At 41.7% G+C, this 26,132-nt stretch overlaps 2 protein-coding genes across 4 annotated transcripts; one reads left to right on the forward strand and one right to left on the reverse strand.

The window, feature by feature from the left end:
* Positions 1-1,164: 1,164 nt before the first annotated feature.
* On the reverse strand, positions 1,165-21,480 carry tmco3 (transmembrane and coiled-coil domains 3). Of its 2 annotated transcripts, XM_061670186.1 has the most exons (17): positions 20,789-21,457; positions 20,462-20,663; positions 19,677-19,828; positions 18,601-18,914; positions 18,239-18,406; positions 11,959-12,138; positions 8,456-8,656; positions 8,200-8,328; positions 8,034-8,126; positions 7,770-7,956; positions 7,091-7,208; positions 6,800-6,995; positions 5,470-5,620; positions 5,308-5,387; positions 5,073-5,222; positions 3,862-4,001; positions 1,165-3,768 (listed from the first exon to the last, which is right to left on the reverse strand). In XM_061670186.1, exons 4-16 carry the CDS (start codon positions 18,856-18,858, stop codon positions 3,897-3,899), a joined length of 2,016 nt encoding a protein of 671 aa, XP_061526170.1. In that variant the 5' UTR covers positions 18,859-18,914; positions 19,677-19,828; positions 20,462-20,663; positions 20,789-21,457; the 3' UTR covers positions 1,165-3,768; positions 3,862-3,896. The 2 variants fall into 2 exon arrangements, with proteins under 2 accessions (XP_061526170.1, XP_061526171.1); XM_061670187.1 differs by lacking the exon at positions 11,959-12,138 and having other exon boundaries at positions 20,789-21,480.
* On the forward strand, positions 20,555-25,230 carry dcun1d2b (DCN1, defective in cullin neddylation 1, domain containing 2b). 2 transcript variants are annotated; one of them, XM_061670190.1, is made up of 7 exons: positions 20,555-20,718; positions 22,292-22,508; positions 22,585-22,753; positions 22,897-23,027; positions 23,102-23,184; positions 23,316-23,412; positions 23,592-25,230. In XM_061670190.1, exons 2-7 carry the CDS (start codon positions 22,334-22,336, stop codon positions 23,669-23,671), a joined length of 735 nt encoding a protein of 244 aa, XP_061526174.1. In that variant the 5' UTR covers positions 20,555-20,718; positions 22,292-22,333; the 3' UTR covers positions 23,672-25,230. The 2 variants fall into 2 exon arrangements, with proteins under 2 accessions (XP_061526174.1, XP_061526173.1); XM_061670189.1 differs by lacking the exon at positions 20,555-20,718 and adding an exon at positions 21,464-21,570.
* Positions 25,231-26,132: the final 902 nt, after the last annotated feature.

Consider the following 26,132-nt stretch of genomic DNA (forward strand, 5'->3'; position numbering starts at 1 on the left):
GGGGGGGGGGGGTACAATGATGGTGTGTACAACAGGTTGCGGTTCCTACAGTGAGGCTGGCTATACTTAAAGAGTCCTTCCTCTCACACATTCATGTTTGACTGACTCAACATTTCCCTGAAGGACTTTAGCCACTCTGGGTTTATCCTTCACTAACCTACAGTATGTGAAGAATAGGAACATTAAGTGTACACATTGTGTTTCTGTATCGATCTACCCATCCATCCAATCTTAAAAGATCCCTTATTGTCACTGTAGTGAAGCAATTTATTTCAACCGCAGTAGACACAATACTGAGATTGCATTTTTTCCAAGTCAGAATAGAAATATAATTAAACAATCTAAGTTGTTTTGTTAGTTTTTTTTTTTTTTTTTTACAAGAAATTACAGAAACTACAAAGAGTAATCATAAGGATTGAAGTCCACAATTAAATGTTAACAGCATTTTCATGAAAGTCTAAATTTAAGGTGCCTTTAATTGACCCATCCAACCATAGAAAGTTTATTGGGCACATCGGCACAATCTAGCTGTAGATTACCTCCCTCCCCAAAAATGTGAGCTGCGCAATCATGCAACCTTCCAACCCGTTTGCCTATTCCCTTCTTCTAAACCCATGTACCATGTGTAACTTCTACATACACCACTTTTCAAAATGTCATAATTGTTCTGCTCAAAATGTATATTCATTTTACGCATAATTGCAGAAGCAGTCTCACACAGGAGTTCTATTTAAAACACTGCTGCTAATGGGATGGTGGTGCTTCGAATTAAATCTGCTGAGAGAAGAGTTTGGGGTTTAACAGTTTATACAAACACACACACAGTCTCATTTATTGATCACAAGATGGACTTTCATTGACCTGAGATCCTAGAAGAGTGACAGTATTTGCTCAATTAGATTGTTAAGACAGGTGAAGATTCTGTTTGGACAGATCATCATATGAAACCTCACCTCTCCACATCCATGCATCACATTCATGTACCTCCCAGCTGTGTGGTCCCATGTGAAACTCCATGAAAAGAAACACAAATGTGCTAGGTTTTTGCTGTGAAACACGATACTAGACCCATTCTTAGGGTATATTTGTGAAAACATTTTTGTATAAAAGTGCAAGTAACTGGTTGAGGCATAAATGTGCCCACCGAAACAAGTACTGCAAATGTAGCTTTTCCATCTATTTAATAAATAAACAAATGACAAAACCAAAAAGTATCTTTTTCCATTGAAAGGTCATCAACAGTAATTTGTACAGTACAGTACATCAAGAAACCGCACATTCATTACATACAGTACATAAATATGTCCAAAGCATACATCATGCCATAGAAGAGCTGAGCAGAGCAGTAAGTTGTATAGGCACATTAACTTGCAATGGTAACTAGTGCAATAACATAATTTATTTTCTATTTACAACAACAACAGTTGCAAGAAAAAGTATGTGAACCCTTTGGAATTACCTGGAATCCTGCATTTATTCATTTTCCGTACCTCTTATCCTTACTCGGTTCGCTGGCCATTCAGCGTACCCAGAGAAAACCCACGCAGACACGTGGAGAACATGCAAACTCCACACAGGAGAGGTCAGATTTGAACCCGGGTCCTCAGAACCGTGAGGTAGACGTGCTAACCAGCCGGTCACCAGGCCACCGGAATCCTGCATAAATTGGTTTTAAAAAAGGTGACATCAACTGCAAGTCCCAACAATACACAGTCAGGAAAAAACTAACCACACAATTATGTTTCCATGTTTGTATTGGAAACAACATGTAAAACTATGCGATTATTACTTCACCAAGACCTAATCAGTCAGAAGTCAGACAACCTTAGAGTTCAATCAATGTGATGAAAGTGGAGATGTTTGTTAAAGTTGTTGGTTTCCTCAAAGATTATCTGTCTGTTGTAGTGTATTTTAATAGCAATTTATTTCATACATCCTCACACTACAGTATATTGCGTGCAAAGAGTGACTGCGTTAACCATGGAGCCTTTGCACTATCTACTTCAAAGAGAGTAATTGCTTTCTGGGAACATTTTGCTTACCCAGCACGTTCTCCCCCCTGCTATTTACAGGACAATACGTCCTGTGGGTAAGCTAGGAGGTGAGCCATAAAAGGGGACTGCCATTGTAATATCAATGATTACTATCATCATTTGGTGGTTCAAAACCAGTCTCTTGCGTTCGGTTCATTCATAGACAGAAAGAGTGCCACCTTGTGGACAAAACTGACACCAACTATAGGTAAGGGGAGGTGCTTGCTATTCAAACCCACTCAGTGAGCCAATTGGGCCTAGGGGCAGTCCTTAAGAGTACGCCCACAGATGCGAGACTTTATAAGCGTGTGACTGAGAATATCGGGCAGGCTTTAGCTAATTTGACTTTGAAAACAGCGGTTATGACACCAAGCCTTTTCAATAAACCTAACTTTAACTTAGCCCAAATGCCTTTGTCTCGAGGTATTCTTTGCTCTTGCTCAACGGAAGCGCCACTCATCCAGATGAGGGTGTTTCACAGACCAGGAAATCCACATTAGCTTTCAATCTATCGAAAGCTGCCTTGCCCAGTAAACACAAAACACTATGTCTATTCTCAAGAAGCCTTTGCTGATGTGAACCATGCTTCCCACAAAAGAGCTCTCAGAATAACTACAATTAAGAATTGTTGACTTGCATGAAGCTGGAAGAACATGGAGCAAGTTCAGCACTCTTGCCGCTCTCCCGAGAAGTGTCTGTCCTATAAAGAGCACAGCGAGATCTCGAAAGCAAGAACAGCGCAGAATCCTAAGGTGTTGACTAAATAATTTTACAAATCTCTAGCTCATGCTATTATCTTCGTTGACAAATCTATGATAAGTAAAACAACAAACAAGAATGGATGTTGGAGCACACCACGGAGTAAGCAACTGCTGTGAAAAAAACCAATAAAAAATACACTGATACAGGTTTGAAGATTGCAAAATAGTGCCTGGAAGTTCCACAGCACTACTGGCAAACTTGCATTGACAAATGAAACCAAAGTCAAGTTGTTTGGCAGGAACACACAAAGTGTGGATGACAAAAAGGCACAGCACACCACGGGAATAGGGTATTGCTGAATTGAAACACTTTTGTAAAGAGGAAAGGTCCAAAATTCCTTCTGTGAGATGTGCAGCTCTGATTTACAACTGCAGGAAATATTTCTTATTGTCGAAGACTCAGCGAGTTATTGTTTTTTTTCCCAGTCAATTATTAAATCCAAAGGTTCAAACACACATACTTCACTGTTTTTGTGTTCATTCAAAACATAGAATTGTCTGTCTGGTATTAGTTTACAATAATCTCTACTGTTGTGACTAAGATGAAGATCAGATCATGCAGAAATCCAGGTAATTCTAAAGCATCAACATACATGTTTTTGCTACTGTTTCAAAGTATTATTGGTCCAACAAAAACTACAAAAGTAGCATATAATGTTGTTTACTCTCATTGTAAATGAGGAGGTGGCTGTTTTGGGTAATACCCCAATGTGCCATTACAGCTACTTTTGCAGTATAACACTAATAATAGAAGAGGACAATAATGGAAGAAATTTGTAGTAATTTGGAAAGTGAGGTTATAAACATATCTTAGAGCAACATCAGCAAAAAATGACTTTTGGACAGCCCCCGCTTGATGGGATCATCCATCCATCCATCCATCCATTTTCTGAGCCGCTTCTCCTCACTAGGGTTGCGGGCGTGCTGGAGCCTATCCCAGCTGTCATCGGGCAGGAGGCGGGGTACACCCTGAGCTGGTTGTGATGGGATCATATGACAACATTTCACTCTCTGCTGTGCGGCCAAATTCATAATTCAAATTGTGCTAATGCTGCCGGATTTCCCACCTCCCAGTAACGTCTTGTCCTGAAACCGAGCCTGGTCATGTGACAGTTCTGCGTGACACCCATTTGTGTGTAGTCACTTTCCACAGGACTGGTGCCAGCAGCATGCTGAGGGTGCTGACACTGAGAACCAGCAGGTACACCTGAGCAGAACATACATTAAAAACTACTTGATATACTTTTTGGTATGTTTGATGACTGATTGGTCCGTACCTTTTACATAACAACCTCACCCGGACAGAAATTCACATTTTTATCTCAGGGTTAGTTTTGTGGCAGTTAAGAGAGTAAACTACACAGATGAGCCACAACTTTAGGGGCAAACTGCTCACCTATGATGCAGAGCAATGCAGTGCAGTGCAGGGCACACATCTATAAATAATAAATATCTAATATCCATTTCTCATTGTCTTGTCTTGGTGGAAATGATGTGTTTGGTGAACGTATGGCCATGTAAATCCTATCGGACCCTCCACATCCCGGTCACCAGCTCTTCCAGCTCCTTCCCTCAGGTAGGCGCTACAGATCAATGCAAACTAGAACTAGCAGACATTCCAACATCTTCTTTCCTCTTGCGATCAACTTCTTAAACACCTAACCTACAATTCCATTACAACATGCTGGCAATTTTTTGACTTGAGTTCGTTGTCACATGTGTGTGGGGCCAATTATATATTACTTGTGCACTCACTGTAGTAGTCTCGCCACGCTGCACTATTTGCATATCTGTTGTTGACCAATACTGGCCACTCATGCCAGAGTAGCATCTGCTCCATTTGCACACTGACTGAGGAGTATCTGCAACATTTGCACAATCAACATTGTCCCAGATTATCGCGCTACTCGTCACATTAAACTGTATACACTCCTTGAAGTCTCGGCGCCCTTTGCACAACAATGGTCATTGCACCGGACTATTGCAACATTAGTCATCGAACTGCTCTAAGTGCTAGAGGACTCTGCATCTTTTGCACAATTGTCAAAAAAAAAAAAAAAAAAAAAATGTACCGGCGTTACCATATAACTATTAAACCTTTATTGCTCAGTGACTGTTTTTTGTCAATGTCTTTATGTCTCAAAAGTGTTCTCTGTCAATTGACTGTCTGTTGTCGTACTAGAGCGGCTCCAACTACCGGAGACAAATTCCTTGTGTGTTTTTTGGATATACTTGGCAAATAAAGATGATTCTGATTAATATTCAAGTCACCACTGACCTCTCTAGAGATGATGCCGGCACGACGCGCGCGGCTGCTGAGGACGAAGGAGAACTCGCTGACCTGTGCCAGTCCAGCTGAAACTATCCAGCGAATGTGACGAGAGTTGGGCGGCAAGATCACATACAGCACCAGCACGGCCATCAGGAACTGACACGAGAAATAAAGATGGAGGAGGACTTTGAATCGGGTGGCAAAGAGAACAAAAGTACCAGAGGAGGTAAAATGTGATTACCTTCAAGATGACAAGTGTGAGTGTGAGTGCCCCCAGAATGGTGAGTTCATAAAGTACAAATGTAGGGAACACATGGAGACCTGCGGCATCAAATTAATGTGTTAGTATCAACCTACAGTGCATCATCATCATGAAGTCATAAAATCATCAAGGGTATGCAACCAATAGAGGCAAAGAAGATGATGACGAGGAAATCTTGAATTGGCTCAAAGCATCCTTTGACCTCTGTGGTGACCATGTGACCTTGGGAGGACAGCAAAGCTCCAGCCAGGAAACAGCCTAACTCCATTGAAACATTCAGAAACTCTGTAACCTTAAAAAGCAAGCACAGAAACAATAAATATAGACAATGGCTACTTTATTATACTTGAACAATCTCAGTATCAACCACTCAAATTCAGATTCAAACTTAATTGGTCTACTCACAGTCTGTGATTTATTTATTTATTTTCATGTCTGTCTGGTGACTATGCATATTCCTTAATTCATTTCTTACCATTTGCATTCAATTTCTGAGACGACCACAACAGTACTATTTATTATCAGTAGTATTCGGAGTATTTATTATTTATTACTAGTTGTAGACCTTGATAAGCGAAGGAGAAATTATGATTTGATGGATGACGGAGGAAGCATGGTGTAATAGTGGCACATCTGTCGTACAGTCAGTAGATCGGTGTCTCATCAATCTATGTTGGAGCATCTCTGTGTGGAGTTTGCAAGTTTTCCCCAAGCTTTCCTGGGTTTTGTTAGAGTATAACGGTTTCTTCCCATTCTCCAAAAACATGCATTTTTCTGTCGGTTGATTGAAGCCTCTAAAATGCGCATAAATGTGAATTGTGAGTGAGGCTGACTGTTTGTCAATGTGTTCAACAATTCTGGCAAAAGTTCAGCGTGAACTGCACCTCTAGCCAAGAATTGGCTTATGAGTGACCCTAATGAGGATTAAGGGTATTGAAAATGGATGGCTAGATAGATGGATGAATATACAGTAGTTGATAAGATGAATATACAGTAGTTGAAGTCTGCAGAGACACCGAGGTGTTTAAGAATTTGGTACTTATTAATAACACAACAAAGTTAAAATTAAAAAAAAAATTAAATAAAAAATGTATGTAGTGCATTGCTGTACTACAACTATAAACATTGCTTTAATAATACATCTCTACAAACGTCAAAGGCGAGAATCATTAACACTGTAAAGGCACCATTGTAGTAGTGATTTACCACCATCTTGTGTTAGGGCTTGGTCCCCATTCCCCACAAACAATGGAGTGAACACTGTTACCTAATATTGTTGTCAATAAATGTAAGTAGCTTTCAGAATCAGAATCATCTTTATTTTCCAAGTATGTCCAAAAAACACACAAGGAATTTGTCTCCGGTAGTTGGAGCCGCTCTAGTACGACAACAGACAGTCATTTGACAGAGAACACTTTGGAGACAGAACTTCACGTTTGTAAGTACAGCAACAAATAAATACTGCGCATACCGTGAGCATGAAAAAAACAAAAGCTGCTATCCCCAGCACCAGGATCTCCTTGTTGCCTTTGCTCTCAGTATGTAGTTTCTTGTAAAAGGCGCCAACTACAAACGATTTGAGCAACACACAGAGAAGCATCACGACAGCCAGAGACACCAGGACCTGCGCCAGGAGGTACAGTACATGGAGACTTCCAAATAGGAAGCTGCAGTGCACACAAGGAAGCTAAGTGGTTTTACCAATGACAGAGTGCATGCTATGCTTGGTGGCAGGAGAAACTTGAGGTGAGAGATAACTGACCTGTGTGTGTCTCCACTTTGAGCCTGGATCATAGTGGGCATGACAGCAATGAATAGGCCGAGCTGAACGTCTTGCATCACTAACGTCCCGAGCAGTACACTGCTGTAGTCAAGGTCACCTGTGTCAGACGTACAGTAATAAGTCACATGCCACTTAAAACCTTTACTTTTTATGAGGACATGCATCTAAATGATCAGATAAGTCAAACAACTGCAAAATATTTTACAAGATGTAAGTGCTGGAAACATTTACTGAGGACAATATTAGGTATACCTGCAGAATCTAAGTTGATCAATACAAGAGCTGCATCAAAAAGAAGAAAAAAACATGCCTTTAAAGACTCAAGGTTGAATTTTAATTTCCAATAATTCTTTTAGTTTCTCATGGTGTACAACTGCAAAGCATCTTCCAGAGGGATGGCTCTTATTGGGGTTACCCTATTAAGCTAGGCAAGAGTGTAAAACATTATGTTTTGATAAAGCTCTTGTACTGAAGAATGTACAGATGTAGCTAATGATGATAAAAGTGGCAAGTGTATAAATAAAGTCAAGACCTGGCCGAAAAAATAAATAAATTAATTAATTTAAAAACTAATTACATGGGAGATCTGTTTGTGACGTGTTTCATGTCAAATTGCAATGACAGTTTAGAAAATTTTACATCACATTGATGCACTAACCTTCCTTCTCCCCTCTGCTACCACCTGCTAAGAAACGGGACACTAATGGGGTGCTGGACAGTGAGAGACACGTGGATATGAAGACAGTCTGTATGGGTTTAATGTGCAGCGCTTGTCCCCATAACAGTCCGCTAACAACCATGAGCAGACACAGGTAGCAGGAACCCTGCACTGATGTCTTCCATACCTATACACGATATACACACACATACTGTTATACTGCACATCCTTTAAGATCACAAACTGAAGTCCCAGTTTGTTTACCTTATGAAGGCGCTCAGGGGAGAACTCCAGTCCCACCACAAAGAGGGTAAAGAACACCCCCAGTTCTCCCAGTGTTTCTACTTGGACCATAGACTGTGTTGCACACAAACAATAAAAGCAACACTCCCAATGAATGTAACAAAACTGCAATGACAGACACACACACCTTGATGCTGTTGAGTCCAGATGGTCCAAGCAGGACCCCACAGATGATGTATCCAAACATGGGAGGAAGACCCACCATAGTGCACATCCAGCCACAGGGTAGTGACAACATTACCACAGAGACCAAATCCTATTCACACAGAATGAAATGAGTTCTATTTCGGTAATTAATACATGCATAACACTCAGAGTAAACTAAAAAAAGATAAGTGATATCCACTTTTGAACAATATCACGTATTAAAAAAAATAACTGACCTTGATAAAATGATGGTCTGCTCTTGGCATTGTGGAATCCCTGGGTTTGGTCAGCACATACTGGTTGTTTTGAGAGTCAATGAGCATGCTTAGGCCCAGGTCGGCTTCTGCTTCCCTCTGAGCAGATTTGTTCTTTCTCTTGCCTACATTCTCCTCATCATCCTCCACTCTCAGCACTGCTTCTACATTAACTCCTTGCATCTATACAGCAAAAAAGAGAGTGGAGGGAAGTAACAAGTCACGTCCAAATGTATTTCCTTCAAATGTGCAATAGCGTCCTGTATTTCTTTAATGATAAGGTTGCTACTGTTAGGGCACTGATTGCTACTACTGCCTCTGATCCTATATGTTTTCGGCTGTGTTCAGTTAATTTATAGTTGTGCTCATAAGTCTACATACCCTGGCAGAATGTATGATTTAAGATTTTTCTTCCGATGACAGTCAGAAAGCTGGAAGAAATGCTTTCTCAGTTAAAGAATTTCTATTATGTCTCAAAGACATTAAAAAATGAAAACTAAAATGAGTGTTTGCTCCCGGTGGCCCTTGTACATCCTAACTCGTTGACTTGGGTCAATTGTCTCAAACTCGGCTTTTAAAATGGACAATGATTTTAAATTGGATCGGCAAATCAATGCAGTAGTCAAATACAGCTTCTTTTACATTATGCATGTAACGGACATGCCAGTAAAGATGATACCCAGCACCCCCAGCCTCGGCTGCCCCGCAGAGTCAGTCGGAGTACACAAGACATCTAAGGAAAGCCTTGCCTGTTTATCAAAGAAGAAGCACAGGAGGTTTAACTTCGCACACAGACGCTAAATGAACTACCAGCCAGTCCCAAGTAGCTCATCAAAGCTGACACACAGACATTGGTTTCTCACCCGGACGCTAAATTAACTAACTTCCACCCCCAGCCAGCCTGAAGAGTCTCACCAACAAAGAGTTCTTTTTCCCGTTGTTTTCAGTGACATTTGTTCCTCCTGTCTGGGACAATGGACGGAGCGCTAGCGACAGCCACAGGTAGTGGAAAGCTACTGCAACTCCAGATTAACTACTCACAGTCTTCACTGGACTTGAATGTTATATAATATTTTAAGAACTTTGCATGAACGCCACCAGTGTTACCATTGTAATAGCGCCACTAGTGATTGTATTTCTGCAAATTTGAATGTCTAATGTGAAATCTGTTTTTCAACTGAACCAGATGACATGTTTCACCCCACACCACACAAATGCCACATTGCAAATATTACAGTATTCTCAACAACCACATACAATTGAAACATTCGTTACAGGGATTAAAGAGGATGTGCACATGACAATGCAAGGCTGGAAAATGGTCTCGTTATCTTAAATCCAATAATTCATATTTTATCCCACTGTTTTTAAACCACTAAATAATCCTAAAATGGAAAAGTAACATTAAGAGGCGGTCCATCTTCCCTGTTGGCCCCGGAGGGAGGAAAGGGGGGGTGGACCCACCCCTTTTGGCCATCTTAAAGGCCGGAGCCCCCTTTGTTTGCTGGCTCTCGTTCGACCAACTTGCCGAAGACTGGTTCGGCCAGGACGCCCCACCTCACACCACGAGGTGACGAGTACACATCGGACCTTTCTCCGCTCCCCAGGGCATCATGCCAGCGCTCCGAGCTACCCTTTTGGGTGCCTGGGCAAAATCCGTTGGGAAGGAAGCGGGCAGCACACATCCGCTCCGAATGTTTTGCGAACAGCGACATACGGGCTCCGGCTGTCCTGCCTGGGAACATTTTGTTTTCCTGGTCTTCTTTTTTTTTTTTCCCCTTCCTCCTTTCCCGCCAAATCCACCTCTGTGCGGACCGGACATTCGGGAGATCGATCAGCCTGCACGTAAATCTAACTTGCGGTCTACTAAAAGTATAGATTAGGGCATATTTGGGTTTAAATTCACGAGAACAGAAACCCCCAGCTCTATGCCTTGTCAATACACACTCATTCCACCCTCATATCAAAAGTTAGTCTCCTTTGCCAATGTTTGTCTGTCCTTTGTGTTTTCTTTCCTGCATAGTTCCCTTGCCGATTCCCATGTTAGATCTCATTAAAGTTTCTATAAAAATTCACTAGCTGTATCATTTGTTTGGGTTCGACAAAAGACATCTGGTTATCGAGAACTCTTATTTAATTCATTTAGCAACCTTCAGATTACGAGACTGATAAAAGGTTTGTCGTCCCTATCTCCTAAATTTGATACATATAAAAAGTGACGTGGTGCCCCTTTTATTTTTGATTTTCACGTTAAAGCGTAAATTGGACTAATCCGGAAGTGAATGCAGGCGTTTACCTTCCTTTGTATCTTTTTCCAAATTAATTACATTTTTATTTGACCCCATATATGCTACATGCAACTGGCAAAGATAAAGCCCTTTCTTGCACAAGAGCACTTAGAAACGCATAATGCATACCTTTATTACATCTTGGCTGGATTAATGTAATGCACTTTACACTTTTGTAGTCGGCAAGTCCTCCCTTAAACATCTCCTGTTGGCTCAAAATGCTGCTGTTCGCCTCCTAACTGGAGTACGTCAGAGGGGCCTCATAACTCTGATCCTGACCCCCCTCCACTGGCTGCCTGTGCACTTTAGAATACATTTAAAGCTCCTTTCATCATCCATCCATCCATCCATCCATTTTCTGAGCCGCTTCTCCTCACTAGGGTCGCGGGCGTGCTGTAGCCTATCCCAGCTAACATCGGGCAGGAGGCGGGTACACCCTGAACTGGTTGCCAGCCAATCGCAGGGCACATACAAACAAACAACCAATCGCACTCACATTCACACCTACGGGCAATTTAGTCTTCAATACAGGCATGTTTTTGGGATGTGGGAGGAAACCGGAGTGCCCAGAGAAAACCCACGCAGGCACGGGGAGAACATGCAAACTCCACACAGGCGGGGCCGGGGATTGAACCCCGCTCCTCAGAACTGTGAGGCTGACGCTCTAACCAGTCGGCCACTGTGCCGCCATCCTTTCATCAAGTTTTGAAAATTTGTAAATGGTCTTGACCCGCCTTACCTCTCTGTGCTACTACATCCTTGCGCCCCTGCCTCAGGTCAGCTGCTTCTAGAGGTACCGAGGTCTAGGTGGAAGCTCAAAGGTGAAAGCCTTTTCCATTGATGGGTCTAGGTTGTGGAATGGTGTCCCTCTACACATTAGAAAAGCCTCCTCACTGTCCATTTTTAAAACTCTTCCCAAAAGCCTTTTTTTTTTTTTTTTGGCTTTCAACACAGCTTAAGACTGCATCTGTTTTAGTGTTTGCGTTTTTATTTATTTGCTTGTTTTATTGTTTTAACTTTGTTTCTATTATGTTTGACTTTTATTTGTGTAAAACACTTTGTTTCCAGATGTAGTTGCTTTATTGGTTGTTTATAAATAAAGTAGAAAGGTATATCGCCTGATTTGTATTTTGGTTGCTTTAGAAATGCTCGGGACAACTTCAACATAAGAAGTTCACAGTACGGTTAATTGTTAACCTGCTTGTTGTTGTCAAAGGCGTGTTCCTCAATCTCTTCTTCTAGTCTGTCTGCTGCCTTCCTGACATCCTCCAGGATCTCGTCGACCATAGACAGAGTCTTATTCCGGGCAAGGACACTCTTTATAGCCTCCTGCTGGTGCTTCTCTGCAGCCAACAGTTCAACATACTCCTGCTCCTCCTGGAGGATTAAGTCAAAGACAGGAGCACAAGATTATATAAAATAAGACATCTTAAAAGGTTATTATGCCAAAAAGTAAGAACTATTGTGCAAAACTGTTGATCAATAAGTCAAGACAGACAACACAAACATGAAACAAGGTTTCTCAGGTTGTGGTGTAAAGCCTAAAATCAGACTTAAGAGCACAGTACCAATACAATAGTGACAGAATCATCACAGTGAGTGTTAATACTTGACTCTCACATGACACTATAGAAGATACATTTGAACAGCATCTGATTATAATACAAGTGGTGTCAAAAATTCACACTTTAAAAAGATATATCAGGTTTTACTTTAAAAATATTAGTCATTGTAGTTTGCATTGATGGAGAATCGCCCTGCATTAAACATACTAGAAAGGCACAGAAATACTATCAAACAAAACTAAGCATTGTTATGCACATGTACCTACTGAAGTTGTCAGTACTTTGTTGCAGTTGGACCTAATTTTATGATAAACTATGTTTGTATGTATTCATGCATGTATTAGTGGTGTGTGGGCTACATTTTAAAGTTGATCGATTCGATTCAGTTCAATTCAGTGTGCTGACGATTCGATTTGATACAGTTTGATTCACATATATTTCATATAAAATCCGAATTGCTTCCGACACTTTGTACTTTAAACTTGCCGGGGTGTTGTGAATCCTCTCAGAGTCTGCAATTTCTCCTTGCATTTTAACTCACAAACTCACAGTGCTAGTTAACATAACTGCAACGAGTCTCGCCAGTTTTAAAGGTCCCATATTTTGGCTATTGAGACCTCCATAAAGTGACTCACGAACATGGACTTAGTATAAGTGTCCATTTCATTTATTAAAAAATAATAGTAATAATAATAAATAAAAATAAAAACAACACCTTGGCTTTGTCATACGAGTGTCCAGAAAAGGCCCCTCTGACAGCTACTTCTGTTTGACCCAGTTTTGTATGCATTTTGTCCATATTTGGCTAAGACCGCCCCCTTTCCTCTGATTAGGTGCCTCTGTGAAGAAGACCCACTTGTGAGAGCACACGTGTTTGTTTTGTTGACAGCACTGGCTCGGTAGCGGAGAGGTCAGCGGAGATCTTCGCTAGTGACGTAGATAAGCTAGAGAAATTGGAATGATCTGATTTCAGGCTTCCCTGCAGAAAAACGTCTGGAACTCAGGAATGCGTGGATGATTTTAATTCAGATTTCACGTTTACTGTGGCATCATAGAGACAATATAACTCCCAAATACTAGAAGAAGTTGGTTTGGTAAAATATGGGACCTTTAAGAAAGAGGTAGATGGACAAAGAAGGAGATGCAGCTGCTTCAGCAACATCAAACTGATTTTTAACTGTTTGACTAGGCGATCGGCCGGTTCAAACTATATTGAGTTCGAAGCAATAAGATTCATTAGTCTATGTATCGATGCACTTACATCTTTTAAATCAAAAAGGATTTTCCAATTCAAATAAGTTTTTGTTACACCGCTAGCATGTGTATGTATGGATGTAGCGTGCATGTAAGTACAGTGGAAAGCAAAGTACAGGAACGTATTCAGACGCCCTTACATTTTTCACTGTTTGTTATATTGCAGCCATTTCCTAAAATATTTTTTTTCCTCATTAATGTACACACAGCACCCCATATTGACAGAAAAAACCTGAATTGTTGAAATGTTTGCAGATTTATTAAAAAAAGAATCACTGAAATATCACACAGCCATAGGTATTGAGACCCTTCGCTGTGACACAAATTTTTTCAACTCGGGTGCTGTACATTTCTTCTGATCATCCTTGAGATGGTTCTATGCCTTCATCGGGGTCCAGCTGTGTTTGATTATACTGATTGGACTTGATTAGGAAAGCCACACACCTGTCTGTATAAGACCTTACAGCTCACAGCGTATGTCAGAACAAATGAGAATCATGAGGTTAAAGGAACTGCCTCAAGAGCTCAGAGACAATTGTGGCAAGGCACAGAACCTGGCCAAGGTTACAAAAACAATTCTGATGCACGTAAGGTTCCTAAGAGCACAGTGGCCTCCATAATCCTACAATGGAAGACGTTTGGGACGACCAGAACCCTTCCGAAAGCTGGCCGTCATGCCAAACTGAGCAATCGGGGAGTACGAGCCTTGGTGAGAAAGGTAAAGAAGAACCCATAGATGAGCTGAGCTCCAGATATGCAGTCGGGAGATGGGAGAAAGTTCTAGTTAGTCAACCATCACTGCAGCCCTCCACCAGTCGGGGCTTTATGGCAGAGCGGCCCGACAGAAGCCTCCTCTCAGTGCAAGACACATGAAAGCCCCGATGGAGTTTGCTTAAAAACACCTGAAGGACTCCAATATAGTGAGAAATAAGATTCTCTGGTCTGATGAGACCAAGATAGAACTTTTTGGCGTTAATTGTAAGCGGTATGTGTGGAGAAAACCAGGCACTGCTCATCACCTGTCCCATACAGTCCCAACAGTGAAGCATGGTGGTGGCAGCATCATGCTGTGGGGGTGTTTTTCAGCTGCAGGGCCAGGTCGACTGGTTGCTATCGAAGGAATGATGAACGCAGCCAAGTACAGGGATATCCTGGACAAAAACCTTCTGCAGAGTGCTCAGGACCTCAGACTGGGCAGAAGGTTTACCTTCCAACAAGACAATGACCCTAAGCACACAGCTAAGATACCAAAGGAGTGGCTTCAGAACAACTCTGTTTTTTAATGGCCTAGCCAGAGCGCTGACTTAAACCCATTGAGGATATTTTATGTCACTTTTTTTTATGAAAACTACACTCAAATCAGCTTTAGAATAAGTCTGTAACTTTGCTAAATGTGGAAAATGTGAAGGGGTGTGAATAATTTCTGGTGGCACTGCCTGTATGTATTTTATGTATATATGTCACGAATATCGCTGACTCCAAAAATATAGAACTCCAAACCAAAGGACTAATGGCGTCCAAACCAGCCGTCAGAAATACCGTCACGAAAGAACCACCCCCCACCCGTCCCCAGGGTACAACGGCCAAAAGAAAGAAGGTCTGGACTAACTTAATTAGCAATAGCTTGATCAATCGGATCTCCCAAGCCACAAATTGGTGGCTTAAAGAGAATTCGTCCCTTTTCAAGGTTCCATTGTCAATAACAAAAGTTACTGAACAGTGAAGTAACAATATCCCCAAGAGGCGGATCTTGGGATTGACAAACTGTCGATGCAAAGCTTAAGCTTGTGATTTGGTGTGTTTTTCTTATATTGCAGATGATGAAAGGTGATTTTATTACTTATGTCTGTTAAGCTGTACTACTTGTTCCCTGGCATTCCTTCTCTTTTTTTTTTAAATATAAGAATAGTATTAAAGAGGCGGTGAAGACGATAAGCTTAAAATTGCACAGTCCTGTTTAGATTCAAATGAACGACAGTTCACGACAAAGTTATTTTCCATACCTCAAGACTAGGTAAAACCTATGAGCCAAACCTCAGAACGTCAGAAAGGTTAGTCACCCCAAATTCTTTTTCAAGAAAATTAACCCACAAAGAAACTTTCGCGCCCATCATAAACTCGGGTCAGGCCACCCCTCACCTTCTTGTTTGACTCCCGGGAAGTTTAAAAGCAGAAGCTCTCGAGCCCCCCCTAGAGCGAAAGAAAGAGAGACGCTTTTTTTCCTGCTCTGATTCCTGGTCTCTCTGGGTGCTAGGTTTCGGCCCAGCCAGCTCCTCCCGAAGCTGGCTCAGCTCCAAGCTATTTTTTTATCTTTTATTTACCACGTTGGCCACAATTTCTTTGGTCCGTGTCGCTGACTGGCATTAGGTGCTGTCGTCACCAAACGATTCTTGGTCGTAATGACCAAAGTGGAACCCCGGTTTTGGTTGTAAGGCCAAACCACTGGCTATCCATAAGACGAGATGTTTCAGCAAACCAGCCGCTTGCTCCCAAACAGAGCCACGGCGGTGTGACCCGCCGAGCCAGTCAGACCTCGGCACAATTGGTCCCAGAAAATCGATTTTTGGCAAAGCTGAACTTTCTTCTTCCTTCAAGTCGGCGCTCAGGACAAACTTCCTCCTTATGGCGCCCAGCATCCTTGGCTGCCACTTCAAACTGTGAGTCATAATTTTACCAAATTAAGTACAAATTGAGGCGGACGACTGGTTAGAGGGTCTGCCTCACAGTTCTGAGGACCGAGGTTCAATCCCCGGCCCCACCTGTGTGGAGTTTGCATGTTCTCCCCGTGCCTGCGTGAGTTTTCTCCGGGCACTCCGGTTTTCTCCCACATCCCAAAAACATGCATGTTAGGTTAATTGACAACTCTAAATTGCCCGTAGGTGTGCATGTGAGTGCAAATGGTTGTTTGTTTGTATTTGCCCTGCGATTGGCTGGCAACCAGTTCAGGGTATACCCCGCCTCCTGCCTGATGATAGCTGGGATAGGCTCCAGCACGATCAGGTCAGGTCGACAAACAAATCTCTGCCACATGGGCCAGGAAAATTGTTCGAGATGCAAAGAAAAACCCACAGATGACTTTAGCTGAAATATAGGAAAAAAGTGGTGTGGATGTTTCAAGATGGACAATAAGGAGGCACTTGAAGAAAAATGGGCTGCATGGTCCAGTCGCCAGAAGAAAGCCATTACTACGCCAATGCCACAAAGAATCACGTTTACAATATGCCAAACAGCACAGAGACAAGCCTCAAAACCTCTGGAAAAAAAATCATTTGGAGTGATGAGACCAAAATGGAACTTTTTGGCCACAACCATTAACGTTACATTTGGAGAGGAGTCAACAAGGCCTATGATGAAAGGTACACCATTCCTACTGTGAAACATGGCGGTCGATCGCTGATGTTTTGGGGATGTATGAGCTACTAATGCACGGGAAACTTGGTCAAAATTGATGGCAAGATAAATGCAGCATGTTATCAAAAATTACTAGAGGAAAATTTGCACTCATCAGCCCGGAAGCTACGGATGGGATGTACTTTGATATTCCAACATGATAAGGATCTAGGCGGCACGGTGGTCGACTGGTTAGAGCGTCAGCCTCACAGTTCTGAGGACCCGGGTTCAATCCCCGGCCTGTGTGGAGTTTGCATGTTCTCCCCGTGCCTGCGTGGGTTTTCTCCGGGCACTCCGGTTTCCTCCCACATCCCAAAAACATGCATTAATTGGAGACTCTAAAATTGCCCGTAGGTGTGACTGTGAGTGCGAATGGTTGTTTGTATGTGCCCTGCGATTGGCTGGCAACCAGTTCAGGGTGTACCCCGCCTCCTGCCCGATGACAGCTGGAATAGGCTCCAGCACGCCCGCGACCCTAGTGAGGAGAAGCGGCTCAGAAAATTTATGGATAAGGATCCAAAACACAAAGCCAAGTCGACCTGTCATTGCCTACAGCAGAATAAAGTGAAGGTTCTGGAGTGGCCATCTCAGTCTCCTGACCTCAATCTCATTGCGCAACTCTGGGAAGATCTCAAGCGTGCAGTTCATATAAGACAGCCCAATAATTGACAGGAACTGGAGGCTTTTTGCCAAGAAGAATGGGCAGCTTTACCATCAGAGAAAATAAAGAGCCTCATCCACAACTACCACAAAAGACGCCAAGCTATCATTGATGTTAAAGAGGGCAATAACCAGTATTAAAAACTGGTGTTTGTAAACTTTTGATCAGGGTCATTTGTGTAGTTTCTGTTGTCATTATGATTTGAAAAGTAAGCACAGTTGTTTGATAATAAATGGCTTCACCCAAGCACTAACCATGAGTGAAAGAAAAGTTTTTGTTATCATTCATATTCTCTGAAAAATGGCCAAGAAATCAGAAATTCTGCCAGAGTATGTAAAGTTATGAGCACAACTGTATGCATGTATGTATGTAACCGGTATGCATGTATGTTACCGGTATGTATCATACAGGTATGTATGTATGTATGTATATGTCATCCTCAATTGTGGCAAACACACTGTGTAAATAGTGGATTTTAAAATCAGTTTTCAATTAGTTATTTATGGATAATAGTTCAAAATGATTAATAGTGTGAAATCCCCATGGACAATTCATGTCTAAGACAGTGATGATGTAGATGCTTGCTATAACTTCATGAGCTGATCACCTGTATGGCCGCCTCCCTGAGACCCTCCAACCTCTGTTTGCTGCTCTCCTTCATGTTGACCACATCCCTGTAGTCTCCCTGCAGTGCCCTCTGCAGACTGCGCACCGCCTGGAATACCATGTGCTCACTCTCATTCAACTCTTTCTGAAAAACCTGTATTGTGTGCACCTAAAGGAAGTCAGAGAGGCACACATACCTCAGTAGACCAAAACAAGACAGTCGTCCAACAATACTTTTTTAAAAATAAAATAAAAACTAATAAAACAATTGTTATTAAGGGGTATTGTATTGAGAAATCTGGGTGCAAAAAATAATTTCATCACCATAACAAAATAAGTATAGCACAAAAAACAGTCTTGTACCTGAAAGTGACGCTCAGGTTCTGAAAGTGTTTGGTCTCTCTTAACAGCAGCCGCAGCATCTGCCAGCTTACTGATGACGACGTTCTTTCGGCGTAGGAGGTTACCCAGCCACCTGCAGTTATTGGCCAACCAGGTTTTTCCCTGTGTGGCCACACTTCTGCGATATTGCCTGTTGGCATGGTGGGCCACCTGGCCTGTCTGCTTCACAGCAGATGCCACAGCCAGGCCAAGGCACAAAAGTAACCAAACAATCTGCATCCAAAGAGGCTATTCACTCCTGACTAGAGTGTGTGGAGCGGTTGAAAGTAATAGGCCTGAAAATTGGGAAAGACGAGAAAAAAAAGACAAAAAAGACATGCCTGCTATTATGAAACTTCATGGAATGATAAACTGCTACAACTGATTTAAAAGATGTGGCAGGAAGAGAAACTTTGCTCATATATAATGGTGATTTGTTTGTTCCACAGTAAGACCAAAATCCTGCAATGAAGCGATGGCAATCATGGCACCAACAATGCTCGTGCTACAACCGGAAACTTTCCTCCCTACAAATTACCTGAATGCAGGTCACAAGAACTACCCTTCATAGAACACTTGGAAATCCACTAAGTGGAAATGACATTGATGAGTTATAATGGAAATCAATTCAGATATTCTCAGAAACAAAAATAGATGCAAGTGACTTGTCTTAAAATGTTATCGTTTGAACTTGTGGGCTTGGAAATGATCAAAAAGCAGAAGTTGTCAGCTCCATATTTGAGAGAAAAAAAAAGGTACACTTTTTTGAGAGTATGTTTGTAGGTCAGAGTCATTGTTTGTGCTTCAATACAGCACATTGAATATTTAGGTAAGGTGTGGTTACAGCTTGTTAGGTTAAACAAGATGTGCAAACAATTTATGTTGGCTAGAATTCTTCAACACCTTGTGCTGAGTTGCATTTGGCTTGATTGAACATGCCAAGTGTTTGGATTCCAGCATGGAATCCTGAATTTTAATGCAGGGGGTTAAACCGTCAAGACCGCTCATTGACTGACCATTAATAATGCACAAAGTCATTTTGAATATTTTCAACTCACGCCCAAGATGCTTCACACCTTTGTGAGCATTAGTAAAGATGGGCGACGTTAACTTTCCAAACTGCTGCCCGGTCCTTCCTCCAGTGACTGGAATGCTGCTTGGGTAATGCAGCTACTAGAAGTCAATAGTACCTCTGTTCACAGGCTGGCCGCTGTAATGAAAACACACATTCATGTAAATGTTTTATAGTCTGCAAAATAATCTGGTCCGATGTATAATTTCAATTTTTGAGGCTATATAATATCAAACATATGTATACTTGGTCACAATCATTTATACTACACTGTATGAATGTCATAGTCAGTACAAAGTCACTAAAAACTGCAAATACTTAAGAGTGAATGATGACATTAAGATCAAGACTTGTTCATTGAGTTGGTGTAGTGTGCACAAGACAAAAATGTGATAATTTAAGCGTTTTTAAAAATGTAAAAATATTAGCAGTGACCAAAAATATGATGAAATACGAAGTGTACATGAATACTGTGGGTGGAAAACACGAAATGAAATGTAATCGTTTTCTGGAAATCAATTTGTCCTCATTGTACCTACGGCACGTTTTTGGTGGACACTGAATGGTCCAGGAGGGAAACAAACCATCGATGCAGGAACGACTCAGCTGCACGTCCAACAGAATACCAGCGAAAAAGCATGCGACGACATTCGAATAAATCGTAACATATTCTACCATCACGCAAGGGTGAGCAGCCCCGGGGAACAGTGCGAAGACGTCCCATTTGACAAATGTCCAGTCTAAACACACGAATAATGGAACAGCTACTACCTGCGAGAGAATATTTGCCTTGCGTTGGCTCTCCACTGCACGACTCAAGAAGCCGGGAACAATCAGCTTGTTGTATCAGAGCGATGGCTCCCCCCTCCTGGCCAGTCGTCCCACATAGCAGCTCAACCAAGCCAGCCTCAGTGCAGCTTTCCAGCGACTCACTTGGCCACCAACTTTCACGTTTACTTCCGTCCGCCAGCCACTGCGATAACCAACAACATCGCACTAGCAAAGAGGACAATCGCTCAATCGTCCAGGTAGGTGCAGATATTGGTTAATTCTCACCTGAACGTTTTGATATCCTATTCTACTTTGAACCGTACTTACCTGAACTCTCCTCGGAGTTTGTCAGAGCAACTCGAGCCACCCGAGTCAACTCTCACCGCATAGAACTCCCATGACACACGCAGCTCACTCAAGCGAACACAACTTTGCTAACGTCGTTAGCCTCCATCAGCACAAACGATCTTTTTGACGCAGTACGTCATTAATAATGCACCCTTTGACGCGTACACAGAGCAAAGAAAAGACCAATAGCTACGTTGCTCTTGAATTCGGTTGAGTACTTTAACTTTGAGTCGTCCAATATTACTTCCGAAACAGTTTATCTACTTCAATATGGGAGTTGTAGTTCTGTTTTTCTCCCCGATCAAGTCGAGTGCCCGAAGCTACAGTACTGCGAATCCCTTCACGTCATTTATCTTCAGCGCTGTATAGTAGTTTTAAAATTCAGTTTAAGAATGGGAGTAGAGTCGTTGCAGTGTTTAACTCAAACCCAACCGACAATCCCATTCAAAATCTGTTATTACGACTTTTAGAGAGACTTCTATTATTCACGACAGCTGTGGAATCGCTCTTCAGCGGGTCTCACTAACAAGCAATATTCTTAAAAAAAATAAAAAAAAAAGTTAATATTCTTCTGAGGTAAGTTCCTTTGGAACACGTTACATTAGTTATTTAAAAAAAATAGACGTCAAGTCACACGGCCTGTGAAGTTCTGTGGACTACATGTCCCATGAATCATTTGCAAACACAGCGGCGCAGTTCTGTTGGCGCATGCGCAGCAAGGCCAAGTAGATATGTTGGCCAAAACAGCGGGTGATAAAATGGTAGGTACAATTTAAAACGCCACACCAGAACAAGTTAAGATTAAAAATACAAATGCTGTCATTGCCTGTTAATCATAATTTGAAGATACTGCGAAACAGTTGACCGCAGTGTCTGGAGCCGTGTGGCGCATTGTTAGTGTGATGAAATATGGAACATGATGGAATCGGAAGGTCAGTGGTTGGTATATTTGGAACGCGCACGACAGCACTTGTGGCACGTACCTTTCCCTTTTTTGGTAGGTCATGCCCCTAAAGGGGGTCAGGAGACCACTTCGGAGGATCCCGTGTTGTTGTCTCACGTCCGTTCACGGCGAATGTGCTGCTCGATCACCGCGCGGGTCGGGTCGGCACTTCTGCAAGACTTGCACTGGATGACCTTCTGGGTTCATTTACCACTGCGTGATAATTCTGCAAATCATCGCGACGTTGTGTTGACGCTTTTCGTACTCCTTGAACGTTGAATTTGCACACACCTGCATTGTATGAACATTTTATATTGAGCAATGTTTGTGTTGTATCCATATCAAATGTATGCCACATTTGAGGGGTTCTGTTGCTGAAGTTTGTTATATACTGTACTATTAGATAGCCGACTAAAATCGGACATGGGATCTCACGGTAGGCTTTGCAACTGTGTTGAATTCAAATGTGCATTTATGGTGTATTCATCCTGGCTTTGTGTTTACCGCATGGGCCTTGGTGTGAATTCTTCTTCTGTCAGCACAAGTTAAAGTCATCACAGAGAGACAAGGTTCGGCAGTTCATGTCCTTCACGCAGGCAGGGGAGAGGACTGCTGTGTACTGCCTGTCACAGAATGACTGGAAACTAGAAGTCGCGACAGACAACTACTTCCAAAATCCAGACCTTTACTATAAAGAATCCATGAAAAATTCAGTCGATCGCAAGAAGCTGGAACAGCTCTATAACAGATATAAAGGTGAGTATAAGGAGCCAGTGACATTCTCAGGGGTGTTTACAGTTGTTTGACCACATTTTCTATTCTTTCTTTGCAGACCCCCAGGATGAGAATAAGATTGGCATCGATGGAATCCAGCAGTTTTGTGATGACCTAACCCTGGACCCGGCAAGCATGAGCATATTGGTGGTAGCGTGGAAGTTCAGAGCGGCCACGCAGTGCGAGTTTAGCAAGAAAGAGTTCCTGGATGGAATGACAGACCTCGGGTGAGTATCAGTGAAATGTATTTTTAATTGCAACTTGAAAGAGGGCTTTCAAAAAAATATTTTATTTACTCTGCCTAAGATCCTCACCATTATTTAGAATAATTACATTGGTAAAGTCTATTATTTGTTGTTAATCCCTCCAGCTGTGACACTCCTGACAAACTAAAGGCCATCCTTCCCAGACTAGAGCAGGAGCTGAAAGACACTGGGAAGTTTAAAGACTTTTACCAGTTTACCTTTAATTTTGCCAAGAATCCTGGGCAGAAAGGTTTAGGTAAGGCTGAAAGCAAAATGTTTTATGGGAGTATTTATTCAGACTGATTTTCTCCATTATTCTTAATGTCTCAGAGTTAGAGATGGCTGTGGCTTACTGGAATCTAGTTCTAACAGGTCGCTTCAAGTTTTTGGACCTTTGGAACACATTCCTGCAGGTAAGTGGAGAAAGTTGTCACACTTCTTCCACATAACCCAAACTCACACATACTGGATGAAACCTTACGGTGTCATGAACTCTCATCTTTTCCCCTTCTGATCAATTGTCTGGTTACTATGTTACATTCAGGAGCATCACAAGCGCTCTATCCCCAAAGACACATGGAACCTCCTTCTGGACTTTGGCAATATGATTGCAGATGACATGTCAAACTATGATGAAGAGGGTTAGCTGATGAAGTTGCAATATTTAACATGCATGATGATTTTCTGACTGCTCCTAATGTAATGTATTATTTTCCTCAAGGGGATGATTTGCAGGACATCACTCAATTAAATCAAATCAAAAATTTGCATGTGAGCTTAGGTGAGAAGTAGCTAATACCTTTTCCCTCACTTTTCACAGGAGCATGGCCTGTTCTCATAGATGACTTTGTGGAGTTTGCAAGACCACTTGTAATGGGGGGCAAGAGCGGCAAGACATAGTCTTTGACCCTCATGCTGTGACTGGACTTCTCTCCCAGTTTTGCTTTTTTTTTTTTTGTGAGTGATGATTTTTTTTTTCAAACACATAAGCCAAAAAGACATACCCAGTAGTCTTGCTTGTGGAGTTGTCGAACATTGAGCCTGCATAAAATACCTGGTTGATCATGGATTAAGCTGCACCAAGAGGTTTTTATGTCCACTTCAAGTGGACTTCAGAAGTGATGGTCACCTGGTACTTCTCATTTATGGACAAACATTCATCATACTGCTATGGACTTGGCTCACTGACCTAAATCTTTTGCACAAGAAGCTGGGACAGCAAGAGTGAGCTTTTTGGACAGCAGCAGGTGGTGTCTTCCTGTTTTTAGTTAATGGAACAGCACACTGAATCATGCATGTTTCTGTTGAATGAAGCGGTGCCATTGACAAGCTCACTGACAATCACAGAGCTGAGGAAAATGTGCACTTGGTTGTCATTGTATGAGTGTTTTGGGTTGGGCTCATGATGAACATTTTAATTTGCTTTTATATTAGCAACATGGTGATTCACTTTTGAATGTGGAATGAGTTAAATATCCAGCTCTGCATTTTGTACTTGAGTTTGACAGTTCATCAGAGCATACATTTCAAGTTTAATACCAGCAAAGTTACAGTAATTGTAATACTGTACCTAAGCATTAGTAGTTGTACCTCAATTGTGTACACTTTTAAAATACAACTGCCTTTTTCCCCCAAATAAGTTAAGCACTTTGTAAAGAGCAACACAAGAAACTGACTGGCACATTAATTGTTTTCTATAGTACCCTGGTGGATGATGACTTGCCAACTACAAACTGCACTGATTCAGTTTTCCAAACTTTTATCACACTTTAAGCTGCTACATTTTACGTCAACATCCAATCCCTCTGAGCAAAATGTTCCAAACTTTGATCACACTGTAAGCTGCTACATTTTACTTCAAAATCTAGTCCACCAGTATTTTTGAATGTATTTTGTTGACACTGTTTGAGGTTTTAGTTTGATTCTATTAAGTATCGCAGAAAAGGTCTCACTGACATTGTTGCCGCCATCTAGGGGTGGCTGTGAACAGTACTTCTCGGCTGGACTCGTCTGAACAAGCCTCAATTGGTTAAGCAAGGCTTAATGCCCAGTTGTTTTCCATTCGGCTTATTTCCCTGATACATATTGCACTGCTGTCCTCACAAAGCTGTCAACTTGTAGGATCTTTAAACCTGCATTGAATGTGAATGCGACAAAACAAGTTTTATCCACAATTGAGTGACGCCCATGTTTCACAACACCAGGCTGTTTGTGTACTTCTGGTATACTGTAGGATTGTGCACATAACTATTCCGTATAAAAATATGGAGATGATGTGATACCTGGCTTAAAAGCAGGAAAATCTGACATCCTAAAGACGGCAGCCTGTTACATTTGGTACGTGTCATCTGATGCTGGTCACCTTAACTGTTTTCCATGGCAAAGGAAAGGGATTCTTTTGTCTCAAAGGTGTAGTTGTTTTACAAAAGAAAGTCAATAAAGCATGTGTGTGAAATGGATTATTACGTTACATTTAGTGGTGCTCAGTGCTATGTTTGATATGATTGAAATGAGCATGTAAGCAATGGGGTCAATGTACACTAGCGTGAAGTATATGAATCAATCTAATCAATAGCTTTTATTTGTATGTGTAGTATTTGCAGTTTATAATCAAGTGTGGTTTGTGTGAGAAAGTTGGTGGGAATTTTACCGTAATGCCTAAATCCTTTATAAGGTGAGCTTTACACACTCAAGCATTTACCGGAGTACAGACAAAGACTAACTAATGACGAACAGCTGTTTTCCACAAAAAGGGCATAACATTATCTTATGCTAATATTTCCATTGACTATCACTGAGATATTGGATTGAAACAATCACTTCCTCTTCCTAGACTTTCCTAGAATTTTAAAATTAGTTTTTTCAGTTTTGTAATTTATTTCAGATTTATAATTTAAAATGCGTAAAAATTACAAAGACAATTCATATGGCTGAGCGAGAAGCACTGCCTGACACTATTTGTGTGAGAGTCGATGTCTGCTCGGTAACAGTTGTCTCTTATCAGGTTGCATTCCAATTTCATGTCATCATCATCATCACAGTCATCATAAGCTCTTGGGGTAATGCTTTGTCTCCAGTTACTATAGATGTTTGGGCCTACAATCAAATGGCAACTCATAAGGGTGTAAGGGGAAAAAAAAGAGATCATCAAGGAGGTTTCAAATAACAGATTTGAGTATTTCACTCAATTGGTAAAATGAAAATAGCAGGTAAACTAAAAGGGGGGACATCTGGGCAGCCAAGCAAACAAGTGTAAATAAGGTGCTTTAATGTTGGAAATCGTGTGTTAAAAATTAGAGCGGGCTTCAGTGAATGATTGGTTGGACTGATGATGATGTTTCATGCTTACTCTCCTCCTCCC

This window comes from Phycodurus eques, chromosome 2 (assembly GCF_024500275.1).
Source record: "Phycodurus eques isolate BA_2022a chromosome 2, UOR_Pequ_1.1, whole genome shotgun sequence".
NCBI lineage: Eukaryota > Metazoa > Chordata > Actinopteri > Syngnathiformes > Syngnathidae > Phycodurus > Phycodurus eques.